The sequence below is a fragment of the Papio anubis genome, chromosome 20, assembly GCF_008728515.1.
Source record: "Papio anubis isolate 15944 chromosome 20, Panubis1.0, whole genome shotgun sequence".
NCBI classification, from domain to species: domain Eukaryota; kingdom Metazoa; phylum Chordata; class Mammalia; order Primates; family Cercopithecidae; genus Papio; species Papio anubis.
The window spans coordinates 42,581,933-42,604,134 of NC_044995.1; the positions used below are offsets into that span (position 1 = coordinate 42,581,933).

At 43.3% G+C, this 22,202-nt stretch overlaps 2 protein-coding genes across 2 annotated transcripts; both read right to left on the reverse strand.

The window, feature by feature from the left end:
- Positions 1 to 2,222: 2,222 nt before the first annotated feature.
- Positions 2,223 to 3,952, reverse strand: LOC101005243 (olfactory receptor 7E24-like). The gene has a single exon (XM_009193408.4). It carries the CDS (start codon positions 3,248 to 3,250, stop codon positions 2,240 to 2,242), a length of 1,011 nt encoding a protein of 336 aa, XP_009191672.4. The 5' UTR covers positions 3,251 to 3,952; the 3' UTR covers positions 2,223 to 2,239.
- Positions 3,953 to 13,546: 9,594 nt separating this feature from the next.
- Positions 13,547 to 14,882, reverse strand: LOC101004889 (olfactory receptor 7E24-like). The gene has a single exon (XM_021930642.2). The coding sequence runs from the start codon at positions 14,674 to 14,676 to the stop codon at positions 13,621 to 13,623; it is 1,056 nt and encodes a 351-aa protein (XP_021786334.2). The 5' UTR covers positions 14,677 to 14,882; the 3' UTR covers positions 13,547 to 13,620.
- Positions 14,883 to 22,202: the final 7,320 nt, after the last annotated feature.

Here is a 22,202-nt window from a genome sequence, read left to right on the forward strand (position 1 = left end):
AGTAAATCAGCATCTCTGGTAATGAGACCCAGGCCTCAGCATTTATAAGCTCTCTGGGTGATTTCAATCTAACTCACACTTAACCAGTGACATGCATCCTCACATATAATCTGCCTAAATAGACTTTATAGATGCGAAGCGTAAATAAATTACAAATGAACAGTGAAAAGAAACGTAAACGTGAAGTACAGTAAATTTCCATTTAAGGTCTCTAGTGATTTTGGAAACTGCAACAAGAAAAATAATGTATAATGAAACCAGATTGTTTTTCACAACGTTATAGCTAAACAATATTAAATGACATCATTTGAGGACCTCCTATAATTATTTTCTTAAAGTCAGTTTCCAATAACCTATCAACATTATGTGAGAACTTAACTGCATACAAGAGCAATGTGGCCAGGTGTGGTGGCTCACGCCCCTCAACCCAGCACTTTGGAAGGCCGAGGCGGGCAGACCACAAGGTCAGGAGTATCAAGACCCACCTAGCCAACACGGTGAAACCCCATCTCTACTAAAACTACATAAATTTAGCTGAGCACGATGGTGAGCACCTGCAGTCCCAGTACTCGGGAAGCCAACACAGGAGAATCCCCTGAACCATGGAAATGGAGGTTGCACTTATGCCCGAAGTTGATGGGTTCTTGGTCTCACTGACCTCAAGAATGAAGCTGCACACTCCAGCAGTGAGTGTTATTGAAAATGACGTGTCCAGAGTGTGTTCCTTCAGACGTTCAGGTGTGTCTGGAGCTTCTTCATTCTGGTGGGTTCGTGATCTCGCTGTCAGGAGTGAAGCTGCAGACCTTCACAACGAGTGTTACAGCTTTTAAAGATGGCACAGACCCAAAAATCGAGCAACAACAAGATTCATTGCAAACACGGAAAAACCACAGCCCTCACACTGCGACAAAAAAACCCAAGAAAGTTGCTACTAGCTGTGGCAGCCTGCTTTTATTCCCTTATCTGGCTCCACCCACATCCTGCTGATTGGTCCATTTTACAGAGCAGCTGATTTGTCCATTTTACAGAGAGCTGATTGGTCCGTTTTGACAGAGTGCTGATTGGTGCGTTTACAAACCTTGAGCTAGACACAGAGTGCTGATTGGTGCGTTTACAATCCTTCAGCTAGACACCAGTGCTAGACAGAAAAGTTCTCCAAGTCCCTATTAGGTCAGATACTAACTAATCAGAGTACTGATTGGTGTATTTACTAAACCCTGAGCTAGACATAGAGTGCTGATTGGTGTAGCTACAATCCCTCAGCCAGACATAAAAGCTCTCTGAGTCCCCACCACACTCAGGAGCCCAGCCGGCTTCACCCAGTAGACACCGCTCCGGGACACAGGCAGAGCTGCCCGCCAGTCCCGCACAGTGCATCTGCACTCCTCAGCCCCTGTGCGGTCGACGGGACCGAGCACCTCGGAGCAGGGGGCGGCGCTCGTCGGGGAGGCTGGGGCCACACGGGAGCCCACCGCGGGCCGGGGATGGGTTTGGCGATAGGCGGGCTGCAGATCCCGAGCCCTGCCCCGCGGGGAGGCAGCTTGAGTCCCTGCGAGAATTCGATCGCAGCGCCGGCGGGCCCGTACTGCTGGGGGACCCGGCGCACCCTCTGCAGCTGCTGGCCCGGGTGCTAAGCCCCTCACCGCCTGAGGCCAGCGGCGCCGGCCGGCCGCTCCGTGTGCGGGACCCGCCGCGCCCGCGCCAGCCGGAACTCGCGCTGGCCTGTGAGCGCCGCGCGCAGCCCGGGTTCCCGCCCGCGCCTCTCCCTCCACACCTCCCCACAAGCAGAGGGAGCTGGCTCCGGCCTCGGCCAGCCTAGAGAGGAGCTCCCACAGTGCGGTGGCGGGCTGAAGGGCTCCCCAAGCACGGCCAGAGTGGGCCCTGAGGCCGAGGAGGTGCCGAGAGCGAGGGCTGCTAGCATGTTGTCACCTCCCACAGTGAGCTGAGATCGCACCACTGCACTCCAGCCTGGACAAAAGAGCGAGAATCCTTAAAAAAAAAAGAAGAAGAGAGATGTAATTTCATCTGGATACCAGGGTCATTGCCCAGAAACTAAAAGAGTCTGTCTAGGTATATTGGATTCAATCCTGATGTTTATTAAGAACAAAGAATATCAGAATACTCAGCAATTCCAATTAGAGACATAATGAAGGAAGCAATATTCTTTGCAGGTCTAGATATTTGACCGTGCTGCCTTTTCCAACCCACGCTAAAGAATAGAACAGATAAGATAATGAGATTAGAGTATTCTGCCTCGCAGCTGCCGCAGGGCACTTTGAATGTCCCTGTTTCTCAGACTGTAGATGAAGGGGTTCAGCATGGGGGTGACAACCGTGTACATCACTGAGGCCACTGCACCCTTTCTGGGATAAGAGGACACGTCTGAACTGAGGTACCCTCCAACGCCTGTTCCATAAAATAAGCAAACAACTGACAGGTGAGAGCCACAGGTGGACAAGGCTTTATACCTCCCACCTGATGATGGAACCCGCAGAATGGAGGAAACAATTTTATAATAAGAGAAAAGGATCCCCAAGATGGGAAGAAAACCAAATATGGCAGCAAGGAAATACATGACTATGTTATTGGTGAAGGTGTCACAACAGGCAAGGTGGGGGAGTTGAGAGGGGTCACAGAAGAAATTGGGAATTTCCGCATCTTTGAAGCAGGTAATTTGTAAGGCAATGCAGTTGTGCAGCTGGGAGTCTAAAAGACTGAGAAAAAAAGACAACAAAACTAGGAAGCCACAAAAACATGGGTTCATGATGACTGGATAATACAGAGGGTAACAAATGGCCACAAACCGGTCATAAGCCATCACACTCAGGAGCATGTCTTCCATGCCTCCAAAAACGGCAAAAAGCGACATCTGAGTCAGGCAGCCCACATAGGAGATGACTCTGCTGTGAGTTTGGATGTCCACAATCACCTTGGGGACGGTGGTGGAGGTGAAACCGATGTCAGCCAAGGACAGGTTGGAGAGGAAGAAGTACATGGGGGTGTGGAGGTGGGAGTCAGAGCTGACGGCCAGGATGATGAGGAGGTTCCCCAGCACGGTGACCAGGTACATGGACAGGAACAGCCCAGCGAGGACAGGTTGCAGTTCTGGATCCTCTGAGAGTTCCAGGAGGAGGAATTCTGAGACATCTGTTAGATTCCGTGGATCTGCACGGTTTGGACAACTTTTGAGTAGAAAAGAGGGTTGAAAAAAAGGAAACAAGTAAACCAACACCCAGCACTGTGTCTGCATTTTGGATATAAACAATTCACAAGTAATGTTTCCAGATTTCAGAGCAAGGCACACTAAGCAGTATTTTGCAGTTGTGACAAACCCAATTTTCTTATAATTATTTCAGCATTGATTTTTGTGTTATTCACTTCTTGCTATACACACCTGCCCTAGAGACACTAGATTCAAGAATATTCCAAGAACCAGATCATTATATATAACAAATTCATAATTGCTAGAAAATACAGCTTATCTTTTCAGAAGAAAAATAGGTAATAAAAACATTGACTTCACTTTAAGCAAACGTTTATCCTAATTAAAGGAAATTAAGAACTCAAACATATTATTTTATTCTAATAGATTGCCACAAATTCCCTTGATTTAGAACATTTCTAAACACTGTATAACAGCTGAGACCATGTCATCTGGAAATGAAATTAAAGTTGATGGTTCATAATCAGAAGATATTTCCACATGCCAGTTATGTTCTAGTGATTTCATCATTATGTTTTCTGACTTTTCTCCTTCAAAAAAGTAATTGCTTACTGAAATAGGTGGACCTTGTTTTAAAATTCAAGATATAACTCCTGTTCTTGGCTTAGGTGGATTTAGAGTTTCCATAAGAAAGTTTGGCCGGACGCAGTGGCTCACGACTGTAATCCCAGCACTTTGGGAGGCCGAGGCAGGAGGTTCACGAGGTCAGGAGATCAAGACCATCCTGGCCAACATCATGAAACTCCGTCTCTATTAAAAATACAAAAAGTTAGCCCGGCATGGCAGGGCACCTGTTGTCCCAGCTACTCGGGAGGCTGAGGCAGGAGAATCGCTTGAACCCAGGAGGCAGAGGTTGCAGTGAGCCGAGATTGCATGACTGCACTCCAGCCCGGGCAACAGAGTAAGATGCTGTCTCAAAACAAAAAAAAATTTTTTTAGTTAAATGCAGTAACCATAGGCAGCACTGACCACACCAATGTCCATAGTGTGCAACAGAGCTGTCGATGGTTAAACGATAATGAAGTTCTAAGAACACTTTTGGATTACTTTCTTGGACTCTGGAATAATGTGAAAGTCTAAAATGTGTCTCAGTCCAAGCAATCAGGTTTACCTGCCCACGTTTCTTTCAGCCTCTGTTTCTTTTTGTGATACTTATGAAACGCTCTGCCTTGGTTTTCGAATAATCGAATGCTGTGAATACTAACCAATAGAATCAGAGGGCCCACGTGTCATGACATAGACACAAATGAGTGTTATTTTATCATCTCTAGTTCTTTTTCTTGTTTGTTTGTTTGTTTTTTTTTTTTAGACGGAATCTCGCTGTGTCACCAGGCTGGAGTGCAGTGGCACAATCTCGGCTCACTGCAACCTCTGCCTCCTGAGATCAAGCAATTCCTCTGCCTCAGTCTCCTGAGTGGCTGGGACTACAAGCGCCCACCACCATGCCCGGCTAGTTTTTTGTATTTTAGTACAGATGGGGTTTCACCATGTTGGCCAGGATGGTCTCGATCTCCTGACCTCATGATCCACCCACCTCGGCCTCCCAAAGTGCTGGGATTACAGGCGTGAGCCATTGTGCCTGGCCTGTCGTCTCTGGTTCTATGGTACATTCCTGAAAGGGATGAAAGAACAGGCAGCAAAGAATCAAGTATGTCGAAGTCACGCTGATCACAGCCAATTTTTGTGAACCAAGGAAGGGTCAATTCAATAATTAACATAGGTTTTTACTTTTGCTATCTCCTGTGTGCCAAGCAAGATACAGACTCTGGGAAATCAGAAGCAAAAGAGACTCGCTTGTTCCTCTCACAATACTCAGTACTTACTGAGATGAGGACAACATAAAATGTCCTGTCTGGAATTCAGGGACACCAGAAATTCAGGTCAGGGGATATTTCAGTTGAATTGTATGGAGATTAAGCTTAAAATATTAAGGAATGTATCTAAATTTCAGTTTGCCTTTACTTTACGCATCCATCACATAGAGATCACGCAGGGGACCCCCACGATCTGTTGAATCATTGCCCACTTCAGTTGGATCAACTAGAAATCAATTCAGATGACAGTGCTGAGTCCCAGAGGACGGACGTCTCGCCCCTTGCCATGCAGAGAACTAGAAAGGGTGGTATTCAACATTAATGGCCAGTCTCTAAGACCCAGGCACTAAAAACTTCGTGGTCTTCCGGTTCTCAAGAAGTTTTAAGCAGAGGTCAGAGGTCTTAATCACAGGCACATCTGAGGTGCATTTTCAAACTGTTTCCAGCTTCCTCAATAGGAATGGAAGCCAAACCCTGAATTGATGACTCCTTTGTGGAAGTCGAGAGCTACAAGGAAAGCCAGGAACAGGGGCAAGGGAGAGATGTGCCCTGAATGATCCTGTACCAATTCTTTCTGGGGTCTCTGGTGTGATCTCAGCTACCCTTTATTTATTTATTTATTTATTTATTTTATTTATTTATTTTTTTGAGACGGAGTCTCGCTCTGTTGCCCAGGCTGAAGTGCAGTGGCCAGATCTCAGCTCACTGCAAGCTTCGCCTCCTGGGTTTACGCCATTCTCCTGCCTCAGCCTCCCGAGTAGCTGGGACTACAGGCGCCCGCCACCTCGCCCGGCTAGTTTTTTTTTGTATTTTTTAGTAGAGATAGGGTTTCACCGTGTTAGCCAGGATGGTCTCGATCTCCTGACCTCGTGATCCGCCCGTCTCAGCCTCCCAAAGTGCTGGGATTACAGGCTTGAGCCACCGCGCCCGGCCCTCAGCTCCCCTTTCTATACTTGCTACAGTGAGCGTGGCACCCACTGGTCTAGCTGTGGTCTACCAGGAACCCCCAAAGAGAACGACAGAGTAAGCGGGGGCATCTTCCCAAGTGACAAGGACTTGAGAGGGCAGGTTGGATACAGGGAGAGGCCTGGCCAAATGCCATGTGTCTAGACTTAGACTGCCTGGTTCAAATGGGATGTCACCCTTCTCTACTATAAAAATGCATTGCTCCTTTTCGAGTCTGTAAAATAATAATGAAATGTGCACTAATAACTTGGAGAAGGCGATGCAGATGAAATGAAACAAGCTGCAGAGACCACAGAGCTCAGAGCCTGGCATTTAGGAAGCCCTCAGTAAGGGTTCATGATGCCATGGTGTTTGTCATCTTCCTCTTTATCCTCATCATCACCTTCATCATCCTTTTGTTGGGCTTAGGGGATAGTTTAGAGAGACTCATTTTCTGCTATTGTGCATGAGATGTCTATGAAAAGGACAACCAGTGTGGGAGGAAAGCAAAATTTTGAATGAGATTTCTGAGTCCCCACTACAACCAAGAACGTAAACTCCACAGTAATGTGAGCTGATATTTTGCACATTGATGTCCTCCCATCTGCCACCCCACTGTCCTGTTTGTCCTGAGGATGAGGAAACAAGGCTCCTGACCATCCCTCAGCACTCACTGAGCCACGCTTTGCCTCTGCGGGGCCATGACCACGGAGAGCAGGTCCGCTGTCTTCCCTGCCTGGTGCGCGATGGAGGCTCAGGCTCCGTCCTCAGGACTGGCAGGAAGACAGGGTCAGACATGAGCCTCCTGATGCAGACGACAGGTTGGAGCCCACTGGACTGGAAGCTCACACTGCAGGGCTGGAGGCACAGGCTGCGTATTTACTATGCTATGGCCTCAGGGGCTCAATGCACAGAGCTCCTCATTAGCCAAACTGGCCCAAGTTCCCCAGTCTCTAAGGATTTCCTCACATTAATGCGGGATGAAGAAGAGAAAAATGAGTGTCCATGGAAGCTTTTGGGCTCTTCCTTTAATCAAGGGAAAGCTTGTGTGTATTATTCGTGTCTTTCTTTTCTTTTTAAAGATCCACATGCTTTAATTTTCATCTTTTATTATGGTAAAATATACCATGTATAAATATTAAAAATTATACATATATATTATTTCATATAGAAGGGTCAATAAAAGTGTTTACAATTTCCACTATTTTTAAGTTTACAGTTTAATGACATTAAGTACATTCACATTGTTTGGCAACCATCACCACCATCGTCTCCAGAACATTTTTATCTTTCAAAATGGAAACTGCGCACGTGAAACAAACCCTCCATTCCTCTCTCTCTCGCCTACCCCTGGGGGCCGCCATTTTATTTTCCAACTCTATGAATTTAACTACTCTAAATACTTGATATCAGTGGAATCATACTGTGTTTATCTTTTTTTTTGAGACAGAGTCTCATTCTGTCACTCAGGATGGAGTACAGTGGCACGATCTGGGCTCACTGCAACCTGCACCTCCCAGGTTCAAGCGATTCTCGTGCCTCAGCCTCCCGAGTAGCTGGGATTACAGGCATGAGCCACCGCGCCCAGCTAATTTTTGTATTTTTAGTAGAGACGAGCTTTCGTCATGTTGGCCAGGCTGGTTTCAAACTCCTGACTTCAAGTGATCCGCCCGCCTCGGCCTCCGGGAGTGCTGGGATTACAGGCATGAGCCACTCAGCCCCGTTGTGTTTACCCTTTTGTGATATATTTATTTCACTGACGATAATGTCTTCAAGATTCATCCATGTTGCAGCCTGTGTCAGAAGTGCCTCCCCTTTTGTTGTTGTTGTTGTTAGATGAAGTCTCACTCTGTCACCCAGGCTGGAGTGCAATGGCACAATCTGGGCTCACTGCAACCTCCACTTCCTGGATTCAAGCAATTCTCGTGCCTCAACCTCCCGAGTAGTTGTCTTTACAGGCACATGCCACCATGCCCAGCTAATGTATTTTTAGTAGACGCAGGGTTTCACCATGTTGGCCAGGCTGGTGTTGAACTCCTGACCTCAGATGATCCGCCCACCTCAGCCTCCCAAAATGCTGGGATTACAGGCATGAGTCACTGTGCTGGCCAGAAGTGCCTGCCTTTTTCAGGCTGAGTAGTCTTCCGTTGTATGAATGAACTGCATTGCACGTATTCATTCATCTGTCCATGGAGCTTTGGGTTGCTTCTACATATTTGGCTGTTGTGAATAATGCTGCTATGAATATGGGTTTACAAATACCTCTTCCACTCCTGGCTTCTAATTCTTTCCGCTAGGTATGCACAAATACAATTGCAGGATCATCTGATAATTCTGTTTTTAATTTTTCAAGTACTCTCTATACTGTTTTCCCTGTTCCTGCACTATTTTACATTCCCTCCAATGCTTGTTGTTTTTTGCTTGTTTGTTTATCATATCCATCCTACTGGCTGATATCACAGTTTTGGTTTGATTTACACTTCCCTACGATTAGTGATTTGGAACATCATTTTATATGCTTACTGGCCATTGGTATATCTTCTTTAGGGACATGTCTACTCAAGTCTTCTGACCATTGTTAATGGGATGCCTTGGGTTTCTTGTTGTTTAGTTCTAGCTGTTCTTAATCTACTATGGATATTAGCCTCTTTTCAGATATATGATTTGCAAATATATTTTTCCTAATCCTTGGGTTATCTTTTCACTTCATTCAGTTTTTTGATGCACAAAAGTGTTTTTCATTTAGATGTAATCTAAGGAATCTAATTTTTTTTGTTGTTGCTTCTGTGTTTGGTGTCATATCCCAGAAACCATTGCCCACTCCGATGCCATAAAGGTTTTGCCAGCGTTTTCTTTTAGACATATTATAGTTTCAGCTCTTGGGCTTAGGTCTTTGATCCAGTGTGTGTTAATTTTTGCATCTGGTGTGACATAGGGTCCACCTTCATTCTTCTGCATGTGGAAATCAAGTTTCTCCAACACCGTTTGTTGAAAAGCCTGCTTTTCCACCAGTGAACTTTCTTGGCATTCATGTTAAACATCATTTGAACATATATGTGAGAAGTTATTTCTGGGCTCTGCATCCTCTTCCATTGGTCACTTTGGGTGACTTTATGTAGAATAACAGTGTTTTGATTACTGGATCTTTATAGTCAGTTTAGATGCCAGGAAGAGTGACATTTTTAACTTTAAAAAAATGAATTTCAACATATTTTCATTTTTCTAACAATTGTACATTGAGTGAGATGGCAGAACCAAATCCTTACAGTAGTTGGAGAGTAAGTTCCCCAGGGTTTTTCACATACCTTGTGCACACTGTCTCATGTGAGCCTCAGTAGTGCTGATCAAATAAAGACAGAGAGACTACCTGTTTTGCAGGCGAGAAACAGGGTCTGGAGGGGTTGGTGAATCCCAACACCGTGGTCACTGGTGGGTCTAGTCCTGGAATTGGGGCCTGTGGCCACCAGGCTGTGGGAGCTTTTCCAGAAAGCAGGCTCCCACACGGGGACTGGGACTTAGGGAGGGACTGTCCAGGGAGGAGGCAGGCCTGGTGGGAAGGCTGCCAGCAGAAGTCTCAGGCCTTTAAAGCCTCCTTCTATTTCCCTGGTCTCTGCAGCTGAAGTTGCATCAGGAAGAGGTGGCTTCCAACCGCTTCAGGCAACTTCTTAGATGAGCCCCCGAAAGAGTCCCTGAATTTTTACCACCTGCCCTTTCGAAGGATGTTGCAAGGAACAGTACACCCTTTTAGAATTGAGTCATCTGAGACCTTCAACTTTTGTCTGCTTCCAGATTATTTTGGCTCTTCAGAGTTCCCTGAGATTCTATATGAATTACAGGATGGATTTTTCTGTTGCAAAATTGTTATTGGTGTTTTGTTAGGGATTGCATGGAATCTGCAGATCACTTGGGTACTACTAACATCATACCAATGCTAAGTCCTTTAATCTGTGAACACATGACGTCTTCCTTTTTTTGTGTGTCTTTAACATCTTTCACCAATATCTTGCTTTTTCAGTGTGTATTCCTCACTTCTGATACCAAGTTGCAAGAATAAGAAACTTAGTGCAAAATTTAAGAGGGGAGGATTGGTGTATTAGTCTGTTCTCTTGCTGCTCTAAGGACATACCTGAGACTAGATAATTTATAAGGGAAAGAAGTTTAATTGACTCACAGTTCCGCGGGGCTGGGGAAGGGAAGCAAACGTGCCCTTCTTCACATGGCAGCAGCAAGGAGAAGTGCAGAGTAAAGGGGGGAGGGGAACCCTTTATAAAACATCAGATCTCATGAGAACTCACTATCATGAGAGCAGCATGGTGGTAACTGCTCTCATGATTCAATTACCTCCCACCAAGTCCCTCCCACGAAACATGCTGCTTCTGGATGTGGATTCCAAAGTAGCTGCATTATGTGGCTGAATTTAGCCATTGTTGTACCCAGAGGATTATGGGAACTACAGTTCAAGATGAGATTTAGGTGGGGACACACCCAAACCATATCAATTGGCAATGAAATAACTCATGTGAATTTCTATCTGTGGATCTATTGTATTAATCACATACTGTAGAGAAAATTAGCTCTATTATAGTAAGAATCTGATACTATTTCCATGTTCTCAGTTAATATTTGTTTTTCAGGAGAACTTCTTAATTAGTTGCTATTACATTGGCTTTTTATGTGCCAGAGACTTACGTTTTATGCTTATTTGAATTAGTCCTCAGGACTCAGTTTTTATTTTTTGTAATTGAGTCACACTGGTATATTCCAATATTATTGATTATTACATAGTTATTTGATAACTGATACTTCACTAACATACTTCAAGAAGTCCTCAGAAAGTTGTAGTCAACCTTCTGGCCACAGCCACAGTCATCTCCAGGATAAATTGGCAGAAGATCCACTTCCAAGCTCACTCACATGGTGGGTGCCAGGGTGAAGTTGCTCACAAACATTGGCCAGAAAACTCCCTCTATTTCTTGTGATAAAGGTCTCTCCACCCAAGAGTTGACAATGTAGCCATTGGCATCCATCAATGCAACCAAGCCAAAGACCAAGATGAGGCAGGTAAAAAGAAAGTTGGAGTCTCTCACCATGTTCCCAGAAGTGACATCGTATCACTTCTCTTCCACCTTCTCTTTGTTAGGAAATGAGTCACTTGGTCTATACTATTCATCAGAGCAGATTACACAAAGGCATGAAAACCAGGAGTTGGGGTGTCCTTGGGAACATCTCAGATGCTGCTCATCCCATAGGTCTCATCCTCAGTCAAGACTTTGGGCTTTTAGGACATCAAGACCCGGCTGAGTTTCCTCTGACTTCCAGCAGAGTCTCTGATTCGCCACACTATCAAATCCCAACAAATATACCTCGGAGACAAACTTGCGAATGGGAGAGCTTCACCTGCACTGGGGACTTCTATAGACCTCATCATGCTGCTTCCGGATGTGGATTCCAAAGTAGCACCATTATGTGGCTGAATTTAGCCATTGTCCCCAGAGGGTTGGATTTCTACTCACTGAAAAGGCTAACATTGCTTCAGAATATATTTTCTTTTGATTTCTTTGAGTTCTCAGTACTTAGTAAAAAGTGTTTTCTGGTTTTTGAGTTCTCAGCGCTTAGTAAAAAGTGGTTTTTGGTTTTGAGTGTTTTCTGGTTGCCGTAAGCTGAGATCGCGCCATTGTACTCCAGCCAGGGCAACAAGAGCGAAACTCCGTCTCAAAACAAACAAACAAACAAAACAAAACAACGAAAAAAAAATCAGTATGATTTCAAGAGTTCCAATCTAGCCTCAAAAAGAAGAGTATTGAAGGGTATGATTGGAGCAGAAAGAGAATAGCTTAAACACCAGCATAATGAGAAAGTTAGGAAGCTTCTTTCCAAGTCATCTGGAAATGTGCAATAAATTCTTGTGAACTAAAATTTCTGTACTGTACTATCAAACACTAGAACTCGTTTATTCCATCTTTCTGTATTTTTGTACCCAATTATCAACTTCTCCTCATTCCCCAACTAACTCCTTTTCTTCCTAGCCTCTGCTAGCCACCTTTCTACTCTCCACCCCTTCATGAGATTCCTTTTGTGTGTATGTGTGGGATGGAATCTCACTCTGTTGCCCAGGTTGGAGTACAGAGGCACGATCTTGGCTCACTGCAACCTCTGCCTCATAGATTCAAGTGATTCTCCTGCCTCAGCCTCCCAAGTAGCTGGGATTACAGGCATGCACCACCACGCCTGACTAATTTTTGTATTTTTAGTAGAGATGGGGTTTCACCATGCCAGGGTGGTCTTGAACTCCTGGCCTCAAGTGATCCATCCGACTCCGCCACCGAAAGTGCTGGGACTACAGGCATGAGCCACCATGCCTGGCCAAGATTTTCTTTTTTTGTTCCTACATATAAGTGAGGACATGTAATATTTGTCATTCTGCACCTGGCTTATTTCACTTAATATAATGACCTGCAATCTCATCTTATTTTTGCTGCAGTGGAGAGGATTTTGTTATTTTTTAGGTTGAATAATACTTCATCTTGTGTGTATACTACACTTTCTTAATTGAGACAACTTTTTAAAAAAATAAATATTTTTTAAAAAGTCTTGAAATGTGAAGCTTTAGAGATATGGTGACCATTTAATTCTTTTCTATTTCCCATTTTATGTGCATGCACAAGTGTGAAATAAAACAGCAATCGATGTGTGTATAAATCTGTAACTTCAGCAAATGTAAAATGAAAATGCTAAGTGGTAAGAAAAAACACCATGATAAAAATTTGTACGGTGTTGAAGGACAATGCATTTGAAGATCATACTTGAAGAAATCATATTACAATTAACTTCTGTTCTTCCTCATCGGAGCTTGATCCCTCTAGGAACTTCATCATTGGAACCATCTCTGATGCCTAAAACAAACAAACAAACAAAAATCCGCATACCCACACAGATGCAAGTAAATCAGAATCTCAGGTAATGAGACCCAGGCCTCAGCATTTGTAAGCTCCCCAGGTGATTTCAATCAAAGCCAAGACGGAGGACCAGTGACACGGATCTCTACACATAACCTGCCTGAATCGATTCCCTAGAAGCAGTTTATAAAGAAATTCCACATGAACTGTGGAAACGGGTGAATGTGATGTACAGTATGTCCTCACTTAGCATCTTTGATAGTCTCTTGGAAACTGCATCTTTAAGCAAAATTATGTAGAGTGAAACCAATTTATCCCTCATCAACATTCTAACTAAACAACTTCGAACCAAACAATGGTGTTGGAGGACCTGCTGTATACTGTTTCCATAAAGTCAATTTTCAGAGAATTAGAAAACGAAGTGAGGACTTCCTGTATATAAAAAGATGGTTGTGATTTCACCTGGACAACAGGGTCATTGCTCAGAAACTGAAGGAGTCTGCCTAGCTATAGAAGATTCAGTCACGATGTTTACGCTAAACAAAGGATCCCAGAATACTCACCCATTCCAGTTAAAGGCTTAACAAAGAAAGCAATATTCACATAGGAAATGTGGAAAGGAGTAAAACCCATCAAGCAACAAAAATAATGTGACCAAGGGGGCAGGATTTGCAGATGTAGAGATTTAATGTGGTTGCCCTTTCTAACCCACACGAGAAAAAGGATGGAACAGACAATGGGATTAGACTGTTCTGCTGTGCAGCCTCCACAGGGCACTTTGAATGTCCCTGTTTCTCAGGCTGTAGATGAAGGGGTTCAGCATGGGGATGACCACAGCATACATCACTGATGCCACCACAGCATTCCTGGGAGACGGTGACACAGCTGACGTCAGGTACACGCCAACACCCATTCCATAAAATAAGCAAACAACTGCCAGGTGAGAGCCACAGGTGGAGAAGGCTTTATACCTCCCATCTGATGATGGAATTCTTAGAATGGAGGAGAGAATTTTATAGTAAGACAAAAGGATCCCTGAAGTGGGAAGAAAACCAAATATGGTACTATCTAAATATACGAATATGTTATTGATGACGCTGTCAGAGCAGGCAAGGTTGAGAAGTTGAGATGGGTCACAGAAAAAATTAGGGATTTCCACATTCTTGAAGCAGGTGAATTGTAACACAATCAAGTTGTGCAACTGGGAATGCAACAGGCTAAGGAAAAAAGATGCCAAAACTAGGAAGACACAGAGGTGAGGAGTCATGATGACTGGGTAGAGTAGGGGGTGACAGATGGCTACAAACCGGTCATAGGCCATCACAGTGAGAAGCATGTCTTCCATACATGCAAAAAGGACAAAGGAAGACATCTGAGTCAGGCAGCCCGCATAGGAGATGACTGTGCTATGAGATTGGATGTCCACAATCATCTTGGGGACCGTAGTGGAGGTGAAACCAATGTCAGCCAAGGACAGGTTGGAGAGGAAGAAGTACATGGGGGTGTGGAGGTGGGAGTCAGAGCCGATGGCCAGGATGATGAGCAGGTTCCCCAGCACCGTGATCAGGTACATAGACAGGAACAGCGCAGTGAAGATGGGCTGCAGTTCTGGATCCTCTGAGAGTCCCAGGAGGAGGAATTCTGAGACACCTGTGAGATTCTGTGGCTCTGTGTAACTTGGACACCTTGAGAAGAAAAGAGGGTTGGAAAATAAAAGACATAAATCGCACTTAATGCTGTGTGTATATTTTGGATACAAGCAAGTCACAAGGAACATATTCACACTTGAGGACCACATACCCTCAGCAATATTTCTCAGTTGTGACAATCCCAAAAATCTCAGAATTGCTACATGACTTACTTTTGTGCTATTCAACTCTTCCTGTACATACTACTTTAGAGAAAATAAATTGAAGAATGTTAGAAGACCAAGGACTTAATATATTCAAAATCCATGATCGCAGTAAAACATGGCCTACTCTTTTCAGAAACAAAACAAAACGTTCTTGTCTCTTTAAGAAAAAAATAGTGAATTTAATTAAAAGAAATTAAGAAGCAGTGAAATACACTTTATTTTATTCTGACACTGTGCTACAAATTCCTTTGATGTAGAATATTTACAAACATTATACAAGAGCTACGACTGCATTATCTGAAAGCTAAATCAAACCTGATAGTTCATAATCAGAAGATCTTTCTACATGCCAATTACTTTTCATATTTTTTATCATTCTTAGGTTTTCTGACATCATTTCTTCACACAAGTAAATGCCCACTCAAATATACGAGCTAGGTTTCCAAATTTATTTAATATACAGCTCTCGTCCTTGGCTTATGTTTTCTTTGGGTTTTGATAAGAAAGTTTTGTTGCACATAATTGTAGGCCTTCAGCGACCACACAGATATCAATAATGTGTAATGCATGCGTCATGACTAAATAATAATGAAGTTTAATAACATTTTCTCTTTATTTTCTTTTAGTCTGGAATGATGTGAAACTCAAAATTGTGTCTAAGCGCAAGTATCAGGTTTACCTGCCCTCTTCTCTTTGTGCGTTTTTTCTTTCTGATATACCTAAGAAAATCTCTGCCGTGGTATTTAGGTACTTGAACATTGCAGATGCTACTAAATGGAATTCTAAGGCCCCTGTATCTGTGACATAGACATAAACAGGTGTTATCTTGTATCTCATTTTATTAGACATTCCTAAAGGGATGAAAGGACAGACGAGAAACCACTAACTGTGTTGAGGTCACACTGATCACAGCCAATTTTTTTCTGATCCAAGGAAGGGCCTATTCAATATTTAACGGGGAACTTTTTTTTTGATGCCTCCTTTGAGACAGGCAAGAGATAGGTTCTGGGGGATCAGAAATGAAAGAGACCCAAACATTCCTCTCACAATGCTCGGCACTTACTTAGATAGGGACGAATGTCAAATGTCCTGTCAGGAATGTAGGGGCCTGTAACTTCAGACCAGAGGACATTGCAGTTCAACTGTATGAAGATTAAGCTTAAAACAATAATAATAATAATAATATAAAAATGGACTTTGCCTTTATGCATCCATCACATAGAGATCACGCAGGGAGCACTCACGATCTGTTTAATCATCGCTCACTGCAGTTGGATTAACTAGAAATCAGCTCAGATGACAATGCTGAGTCTCAGAGGCACAGACATTCCGCCTCATGTCACACAGTTCAGTGAAGTGGGCAGATTCAAAACCAAGCGGTCAGTCTCTGAGGCCTTGGTAATGAAGTAGGCACTACCCTTCTTCATTACTTTCCCGCTCTCAGAAAGTTGTAAGCAGAGGTTGGAGCTCTTAATTACAGGCACATTTGGAGTGCATTCAGAAACAGGTTCCAGCTTCCTGATTAGGAATGGAGCCACGACCCTGATTTTATGTCTCCTTTGAGGAGATGGAGAGCTGCAAGGAAAGCCAGGAACAGGGGCAAGGGAGATCCTGTGCTAGTTCTTTCTGGGATCTTTGATGTAATCTTGGCTGCCCTTTCTATACTTGATACTGTGAACGTGGCACCCTCTGGTCTAGCTGTGGTCTACCAGGAACCCCCAAAAGGAGAATGCAGTTAACAGGGGCATCTGCCAGGACAGACAGGGATTCGAGAGGGCAGGTTGGACTCAGGGAGAGGCCTGGCCAAATGCCGCGTGTCTGGACTTGGAGGGCTCCTTTCCTATTCTATAATTAAGAATAATGTGGCAGGTATAACTCAGGGAAGACTACACTGATGAAAGGAAACTGGCTACATAAAACATGAAGCCGAGAGCCTGGCATTCAGGAAGCCCTCCATAAAAGTTCTTGATGTCGTGATGACTGTCATCGTCCTCCTCATCCTCATCACCTTCATAATCTCCTTGGCATGTTTTGGGAACACGCTCTTGTGGGTGAGATGTCTTTGGGAAGTTGAACCAGTGTGGAAGAAAAGTTAAACTTTGAATGAGATTTCTGAGACCAATCACAACCCCGAACATAAACCCACAGTCGTCTGAGCTGACATCGTGCACATTGGTGTCCTCCCATCTGCCTCCCCACTGTCCTGTTTGTGCTGAGGATAAAGAAACAAGGCTCCCGACCGTCCCTCAGCACTCACTGAGCTGCGCTTCCCCTCTGCTGGGCCATGGCCACGGAGAGCAGGTTTGCTGTCCTCCCCGCCTGGTGCATGATGGAGGCTCAGGCTCTGTCCTCAGAACTGGCAGGAAGACAGGGTCAGACATGAGCCTCCTGATGCAGACGACAGGTGTGGAGCCCACTGGCCTGGAAGCTCACACTGCAGGGCTGGAGGCACAGGCTGAGTATTTACCATTCGACAGCCTCGGGGGCTCAATGCACAGAGCTCCTCATTAGCCAAACAAGCCCAAGTTCCCCAGTCTCCAAGGACTGCCTCATTAATGCAAGATAAAGAAGAAAAAATGAACGTCCACAGGAACTTCCGGGCTCTTCCTCTAATCAGGAGAAAGCTTGTGTTCGTCGTTCACTTCTTTCATTTCTTTTTCTTTTTCAAGGATGCATCTTTTTAAAATTTTCGTATTCTTATCATGGCAAAATATACCACATTTAATATAAAAATTATAAATGCAGTCTTATACAAAATGGTAAGTAACATTTTACCATTTATCTTCTTCAAAATGGTAACCAATACCATTTTAACCACTTTTCGATGTACAGTTTACTGGCCTTAAGTACATCTACAGGGTTGTGCAGCCACCGCCATCATGGATCTGCTCAATGATTTTGTCTTTCAGAACAGAAACTCAGGTTCTGTTATGAAACTCCCCATTGCTCTGTCTCACCAATCCCTGGCAACCACCAGTCTACTGTCGCTGTGAATTTAACTGCCCGAGATACTTGATATAAGTGGAATCATACTGTGTTTGCCTTTAGTGATTGATTCCTTTCTCTTAGCATAATATCTCTAGATTCATTCATGTGGTCGCATGTGTCAGAACTGCCTTTCTTTTTAAAGCCGAAAAATGGCTGGGTGTGGTGCCTCACGCCTGTAATTCCAGCACTTTGAGAGGCCGAGGTGGTTGGATCACGAGGTCAGGAGATAGAGACCATCCTGGCCAACATGGTGAAACCCCATCTCTACGAAAAATACAAAAATTAGCCAGGTGTGGTGATGGGCACCTGTAATCCCAGCTACTCGGGAGGCTGAGGCAGGAGAATTGCTTGAACCCAGGAGACGGAGGTTGCAGTGAGCCGAGATCGCGCCACTGCACTCAGCCTGGTGACAGAGCAAGACTCCGTCTTTAAAAACAAACAAACAAAAAAAGCTGAATGATATTCCATTGTATAGATGTATGGATGGACCACGTTGTGTTCATCCACTCATCTAACAAGGGACTCCTGAGTTGCTTCCACATTTTCATCTATTGTTAATAACACTGCTATAAATATGGTGTGCGAATATCTACTTGAGTCCCTTCTTTGATTCTTTTGAGTGATTACCCCAAAGTGAAATTGCAGAATCATCTGGTAATGCTATTTTCAATTTCTGAGGAAGCACCATACTGTTTTTCTTATTACTGCCCCATTGTACATTCCCATCTGCCATGTACAAACCTTCCTACTTCTCCACATGTTCATGAACGCTTGTTATTTTCTGTTTGTTTATAATAGCCATCCTAATGAGTGGTATCTCACGCTGGTTTTGATTTGCACTTTGCTGAGGATTAGTGATATTGAGCATCATTTTGTATGCTTATTGTCTATTTGTATATCTTCTTTAGAGAAAGGTCTACTCTAGTTCTCTTGATGGAACAGTTAACTTCCACTGATATCAAGCAACAGATAGCTCCACACTTTATCATGCAAAAATGAATAATATTTTTTGGGGGAGTGTGGGCACAAGAGACTGAAGGCACAAACTGTTTCAGTATAATAAAGAAAATAGACTAAGAATAGACATCATATAAATTAGATATAGAGAGGATCATGGACAATTATCAACCAGTATTTCAAACATTATTAATCATTAGCTTTTAATACTACTCTTTGTTGCATTACTAATATAACATAGGAATAATCGGCGGGTATAGGGTCAGGTGCTGAAGGGACATTGTGAGAAGTGACCTAGAAGGCAAGAGGTGAGCCCTCTGTCATGCCCGCGTAAGGGCCGCTTGAGGGCTCCTTGGTCAAGCAGTAACGCCAGTGTCTGGGAAGGCACCCGTTACTTAGCAGACCGCGAAAGGGAGTCTCCTTTCCTTGGAGGAGTCAGGGAACACTCTGCTCCACCAGCTTCTTGTGGAAGGCTGGATATTATCCAGGCCTGCCTGCAGGCATCCAGAGGCCTAAACCCCCAACTGTGGTTCTGTGCTTCAGTGGTCACGCTCCTTGTCTACTTTCGTGCTCCTCCCGTACTCTTGGTTCCTCTTTGAAGTTCATGGTAGATAGCGGTAGAAGAAACAGTGAAAGTCTTAAAGTCTTTGATCTTTCTTATAAGTGCAGAGAAGAAAACGCTGACGTATGCTGCCTTCTCTCTCTGCTTCGGCTACCTAAGAGGGAAGGGCCCTATCCGGTAATCACATGACTTGCTTCACCTTGTCAATCACTTAGAAGATTCACCCTCTTTACCTTGCCCCCTTGTCTTGTATGCAATAAATATCAGCGAGCCCAGCCGTTTGGGGCCACTATCGGTTTCTGCATCTTGATGGTAGTGGTCCCCCAGACCTAGCTGTCTTTTCTTCTATGTCTTTGTCTTGTGTCTTTATTTATTACAATCTCTCATCTCCACACACGGGGAGTGATGTTCCCCGCCCTGTGTCTATGTGTTCTCATTGTTCAACTCCCACTTATGAGTGAGAACATGCAGTGTTTGGTTTTCTGTTCCTGTGTTAGTTTGCTGACAATGATGGTTTCCAGCTTCATCCATATCCCTGCAAAGGACATGAACTCATCCTTTTTTATGGTTGCATAGTATTCCATGGCGTATATGTGCCACATTTTCTTTATCCAGTCTGTCATTGATGGGCATTTAGGTTGGTTCCAAGTCTTTGCTATTGTGAACAGTAATAAACTGCTGCAATAAACGTACGTGTGCGTGTATTTTTATAGTAGAATGATTTATAATCCTTTGGGTATCTACCCAGTAATGGGATTGTTGGGTCAAATGGTATTTCTAGTTCTAAATCCTTGAGGAATCTCCACACTGTCTTCCATAATGGTTAAACTAATTTACACTTTCACCAACAGTGTAAAAGCATTCCTATTTCTCCACACCCTCTCCAGCATCTGTTGTTTCCTGACTTTTTAATGATCGCCACTGTAACTGGTGTGAGATGGTATGTCATTGTGGTTTTGATTTGCATTTCTCTAATGACCAGTGATGATGAGCTTTTTTTCATATGTTTGTTGGCTGCATCAACATACATGTCTGTTCATATCCTTCCTCCACTTTTTAATGGTGTTTTTTTCTTATAAATTTGTTTAAGTTCTTTGTAGATTCTGGATATTAACCCTTTGTCAGATGGATAAATTGCAAAAATTTTCTCCCATTCTGTAGGTTGCCTGTTCACTCTGATGATAGTTTCTTTTGCTGTGCAGAAGCTCTTTAGTTTAATTAGATCCCATTTGTCTGTTTTGGCTTTTATTGTCACTCTTTTTTGGTGTTTTAATCATAAAGTCTTTGCCCACGCCTATGAGCTGAATGGCATTGCCTAGTTTTTCTTCTAGAGCATTTATGGCTTTAGGTCTTACATTTAAGTCTTTAATCCATCTTGAGTTAATTTTGTAGAAGGTGTAAGGAAGAGATCCAGCTTCAATTTTCTGCATATGGCTAGCCAGTTTTCCCAGCACCATTTACTAAATAGGGAATCCTTTCCCCATTGCTTGTTTTTGTCAGGTTTGTTGAAGATCAGATGATTGTAGATGTGTGACATTATTTCTGAGGCCTCTGTTCTGTTTCCTTGGTCTATATATCTGGTTTTGTGTTACTGCATGTAACCATGCTGTTTTGGTTACTGCAGCCTTGTAGTATAGTTTGAAGTCAGGTAGTGTGATGCCTCCAGGTTGTTCTTTTTGCTTAGGATTATCTTGGCTGTATGGGCTGTTTTTTGGTTACATGAAATTTAAAGTAGTTTTTTCTAATTCTATGAAGAAAGTCAATAGTAGCTTGATGGGGATAGCATTAAAGACTTAAACATAAAACCTAAAACTATAAAAACTCTGGAAGAACACCTAGGCAATACTATTCAGGACATAGGCATGGGCAAAGACTTCATGACTAAAACACCAAAAGCAATGGCAACAAAAGCCAAGATTGACAAATGGAATCTAATTAAACTAAAGAGCTTCTGCACAGCAAAAGAAACTATCATCAGAGTGAACAGGCAACCTACAGAATGGGAGAAAATTTTTGCAATTTATCCATCTGACAAAGGGTTAATATCCAGAATCTACAAAGAACTTAAACAAATTTACAAGAAAAAAAACCCATCAAAAAGTGGAGGAAGGATATGAACAGACATGTATGTTAATGCAGTCAACAAACATATGAAAAAAAGCTCATCATCACTGGTCATTAGAGAAATGCAAATCAAAACCACAATGACATACCATCTCACACCAGTTACAGTGGCGATCATTAAAAAGTCAGGAAACAACAGATGCTGGAGAGGATGTGGAGAAATAGGAATGCTTTTACACTGTTGGTGAAAGTGTAAATTAGTTTAACCATTGTGGAAGACAGTGTGGTGATTCTTCAAGGATTTAGAACTAGAAATACCATTTGACCCAGCAATCTCATTACTGGGTATATACCGAAAGGATTATAAATCGTTCTACAATAAAAACACATGCACACGTATGTTTATTGTGGTACTGTTCACAATAACAAAGACTTGGAACCAACCCAAATGCCCATCAATGATAGACTGGATAAAGAAAATGTGGCATATATACACCATGGAATACTATGCAACCGTAAAAAAGGATGAGTTCATGTCCTTTGCAGGGATATGGATGAAGCTGGAAACCATCGTCAGCAAACTAACACAGGAACAGAAAACCAAACACATGTTCTCACTCATAAGTGGGATAAGTTCACTCACTGAACAATGAGAACACATAGACACAGGGAGGCAAACATCGCACACCAAGCCTATTGTGGGGTAGGGGGCTAGGGGAGGGATAGCATTAGGAGAAATACCTAATGTAGATGATGGATTGATGGGTGCAGCACACCACCATGGCACATGTATACTTATATAACAAACCTGCATGTTCTGTACATGTATCCCAGAACTTAAAGTATAATTTCAAAAAAAGAAAATGGTGAGATTAGAACAGAAAGACAATAGCTTAAA